Raw genomic sequence first — 4,377 nt, forward strand, 5'->3', positions numbered from 1 at the left:
CACTACACAGACAGACAGACAGATCTCACTACACAGACAGACAGACAGATCTCACTACACAGACAGACAGACAGGTCCCACTACACAGACAGGTCTCACTACACAGACAGACAGACAGATCTCACTACACAGACAGACAGACAGATCTCACTACACAGACAGACAGACAGGTCCCACTACACAGACAGGTCTCACTACACAGACAGACAGGTCTCACTACACAGACAGACAGACAGACAGGTCCCACTACACAGACAGACAGACAGGTCCCACTACACAGACAGGTCTCACTACACAGACAGACAGACAGATCTCACTACACAGACAGACAGATCTCACTACACAGACAGACAGACAGGTCCCACTACACAGACAGACAGACACGCCTCACTACACAGACAGACAGGTCTCACTACACAGACAGACAGACAGGTCCCACTACACAGACAGACAGACACGCCTCACTACACAGAGACAGACAGGTCTCACTACACAGAGACAGTCACGCCTCACTACACAGACAGACAGACACGTCTCACTACAAACCTGCAGTCAAAATGTTTATTATGTCTTCAGTCTTGTCTTACAAACAGTAAAAATATGAAAACAGTCTTTAGTTGTTATATAACTGACAGTAAAACATGACTGTCAGCATTAATATGACGTTAGTGATGTAGATATGAATCAGAGTAAAGCTTTAAGGATGTTAGCTACAGATACACACAGGATTAAACCTATCACAGTGCTGCACCGTGGCCAGCAGAGCTCTCCTATTGGGTTACACAGGACTCAGAGAGTGATTGACAGCTAGAGGGGCCAGTCAGAGCGGAGGTTCTCTCTACAGGTATCGCTCCTTCAGGGATCATCGCCACTGTTACGCGTCGTCACCGCCACAGAGCAAGAGGAGGGCCTTACGGTAGTCACCAGAGGTATCTCCCTGGAACACACACATACAGAAGCAGACCATTATGTGAAGTCCATAGATAGGCTGGGAAGAGGTAGGAGAGAGAGAGAGGCAGAGAGAGGTAGAGAGAGAGAGAGAGAGAGAGAGAGGTAGGAGAGGCAGGAGGCAGAGAGAGACAGAGAGAGGTAGGAGAGGCAGAGAGAGGTAGGAGAGGCAGAGAGAGGTAGGAGAGGCAGAGAGAAGTGGGAGAGGCAGAGAGGTAGGGAGGCAGAGAGAGGTGGGAGGCAGAGGTAGGAGAGACAGAGAGAGAGGTAGAGGAGGCAGAGAGAGGAGGAGAGCCAGTGTAGGAGAGCCAGAGAGAGGTAGGAGAGCCAGAGAGAGGTAGGAGAGCCAGAGAGAGGTAGGAGAGCCAGAGAGAGGTAGGAGAGCCAGAGAGAGGTAGGAGAGAGAGACAGAGGCAGAGAGAGGTAGGAGAGACAGAGACAGAGAGAGAGACAGAGAGAGGTAGGAGAGACAGAGAGAGGCAGGAGAGAGAGACAGAGGTAGGAGAGACAGAGAGAGGTAGGAGAGACAGAGAGAGGTAGGAGAGCCAGAGAGAGGTAGGAGAGCCAGAGAGAGGTAGGAGAGACAGAGAGAGGTAGGAGAGCCAGAGAGAGGTAGGAGAGACAGAGGTAGGAGAGCCAGAGAGAGAGCGAGAGACAGAGAGAGAGAGAGCGAGAGACAGAGAGAGAGAGAGCGAGAGACAGAGAGAAGTACAGTGAGAGGGAGAGACAGAGTAAGACTGTCTCTAATCAGAAACTAGATGTTTTGGTTTTCCCCAGGCATAATGGGACCCATGTCGTCCAAAAAGTTGACTCAAGTTTGCCAAAAAGCACCTGGAAGCACGTGGGTGATCATCAAGACTCTTGGAGGAATGTAACAGATGAGCATAACTTTCTGGGATGACATGGATCCCATTATGCCCGGGGAAAACCCAAACAGTGCATTCCACAGTAAGAACCTCACACCAACGGCCCAGCATGGTGGTGGTAGTGATGGTTTGGGGATGCTTTGCTGAAGAGCAGCAAGACAAATGATCCAAAACACACAATCAAGTCTACATGAAAATGGTTCAAAAGCAACCCATTGGATGTTTTGGAACGGCCTAGTCAAAGTCCAGACCGAATCCCAACTGGGGTGTTGTGGCAGGACTTGAAACGAGCAGTTCATGCTTGAAAACCCAACATTTTTGCAGAGTTAAAGCAATTCTGCATGCAAGAGTGGGCCAGACTTCCTCCACAGCAATGTGAGATACTGATCAACAACTACAGGAAGTGTTTGGTTGGAGTCATTGCAGTTATAGGTGGACTGATCAACAACTACAGGAAGTGTTTGGTTGGAGTCATTGCAGCTAAAGGTGGACTGATCAACAACTACAGGAAGTGTTTGGTTGGAGTCATTGCAGCTAAAGGTGGACTGATCAACAACTACAGGAAGTGTTTGGTTGGAGTCATTGCAGTTATAGGTGGACTGATGATCAACAACTACAGGAAGTGTTTGGTTGGAGTCGTTGCAGCTAAAGGTGGACTGATCAACAACTACAGGAAGTGTTTGGTTGGAGTCATTACAGCTAAAGGTGGACTGATCAACAACTACAGGAAGTGTTTGGTTGGAGTCATTGCAGTTATAGGTGGACTGATCAACTACAGGAAGTGGTTGGTTGGAGTCATTGCAGCTAAAGGTGGACTGATCAACTACAGGAAGTGTTTGGTTGGAGTCATTGCAGCTAAAGGGGGACTGATCAACTACAGGAAGTGTTTGGTTGGAGTCATTGCAGCTAAAGGTGGACTGATCAACAACTACAGGAAGTGTTTGGTTGGAGTCGTTGCAGTTAAAGGTGGCCTGATCAACAACTACAGGAAGTGTTTGGTTGGAGTCGTTGCAGTTAAAGGTGGCCTGATCAACAACTACAGGAAGTGTTTGGTTGGAGTCATGGCAGCTACAGGGGGACTGATCAACAACTACAGGAAGTGTTTGGTTGGAGTCATTCCAGCTAAAGGTGGACTGATCAACAACTACAGGAAGTGTTTGGTTGGAGTCATTACAGCTAAAGGGGGACTGATCAACAACTACAGGAAGTGTTTGGTTGGAGTCATTGCAGCTAAAGGTGGACTGATCAACAACTACAGGAAGTGTTTGGTTGGTCAACAACTACAGGAAGTGTTTGGTTGGAGTCATTACAGCTAAAGGTGGACTGATCAACAACTACAGGAAGTGTTTGGTTGGTCAACAACTACAGGAAGTGTTTGGTTGGAGTCATTACAGCTAAAGGTAGACTAATCAACAACTACAGGAAGTGTTTGGTTAGAGTCATTACAGCTCAAGGTGGACTGATCAACAACTACACGAAGTGTTTGGTTGGAGTCATTACAGCTAAAGGTGGACTGATCAACAACAGGAAGTGTTTGGTTGGAGTCATTACAGCTAAAGGTGGACTGATCAACAACTACAGGAAGTGTTTGGTTGGAGTCATTGCAGCTAAAGGTGGACTGATCAACTACAGGAAGTGTTTGGTTGGAGTCATTGGAGCTAAAGGTGGACTGATCAACAACTACAGGAAGTGTTTGGTTGGAGTCATTGCAGCTAAAGGTGGACTGATCAACTACAGGAAGTGTTTGGTTGGAGTCATTGCAGCTAAAGGTGGACTGATCAACAACTACAGGAAGTGTTTGGTTGGAGTCATTGCAGCTAAAGGTGGACTGATCAACAACTACAGGAAGTGTTTGGTTGGTCAACAACTACAGGAAGTGTTTGGTTGGAGTCATTACAGCTAAAGGTGGACTGATCAACAACTACAGGAAGTGTTTGGTTGGTCAACAACTACAGGAAGTGTTTGGTTGGAGTCATTACAGCTAAAGGTGGACTGATCAACAACTACAGGAAGTGTTTGGTTGGAGTCATTGCAGTTATAGGTGGACTGATCAACAACTACAGGAAGTGTTTGGTTGGAGTCATTGCAGCTAAAGGTGGACTGATCAACAACTACAGGAAGTGTTTGGTTGGAGTCATTGCAGCTAAAGGTGGACTGATCAACTACAGGAAGTGTTTGGTTGGAGTCATTGCAGTTAAAGGTGGCCTGATCAACAACTACAGGAAGTGTTTGGTTGGAGTCATGGCTGCTACAGGGGGACTGATCAACAACTACAGGAAGTGTTTGGTTGGAGTCATTACAGCTAAAGGTGGCCTGATCAACAGCTACAGGAAGTGTTTGTTGGAGTCATTACAGTTATAGGTGGACTGATCAACAACTACAGGAAGTGTTTGGTTGGAGTCATTGCAGCTAAAGGTGGACTGATCAACAACTACAGGAAGTGTTTGGTTGGAGTCATTGCAGTTATAGGTGGACTGATCAACAACTACAGGAAGTGTTTGGTTGGAGTCATTGCAGCTAAAGGTGGACTGATCAACAACTACAGGAATTGTTTGGTTGGAGT

General features: G+C 47.0%; 1 protein-coding gene across 2 annotated transcripts in view; it reads right to left on the bottom strand.

Moving 5' to 3' along the window:
• Nucleotides 1–547: 547 nt before the first annotated feature.
• The window catches only part of LOC115116264 (annexin A5-like), a 34,235-nt gene continuing 30,405 nt past the window's right edge, over nt 548–4,377 (bottom strand). For both annotated transcript variants that reach the window (XM_065015031.1, XM_065015030.1), the window contains exon 13: nt 548–937. In XM_065015031.1, the coding sequence (XP_064871103.1) occupies nt 875–937 (63 nt within the window). In that variant the 3' untranslated portion in view covers nt 548–874. The remainder of the gene's footprint in view (nt 938–4,377) is intronic.

Source organism: Oncorhynchus nerka, unplaced genomic scaffold (genome assembly GCF_034236695.1).
Source record: "Oncorhynchus nerka isolate Pitt River unplaced genomic scaffold, Oner_Uvic_2.0 unplaced_scaffold_1757, whole genome shotgun sequence".
In the NCBI taxonomy this organism is placed as follows: Eukaryota; Metazoa; Chordata; class Actinopteri; order Salmoniformes; family Salmonidae; genus Oncorhynchus; species Oncorhynchus nerka.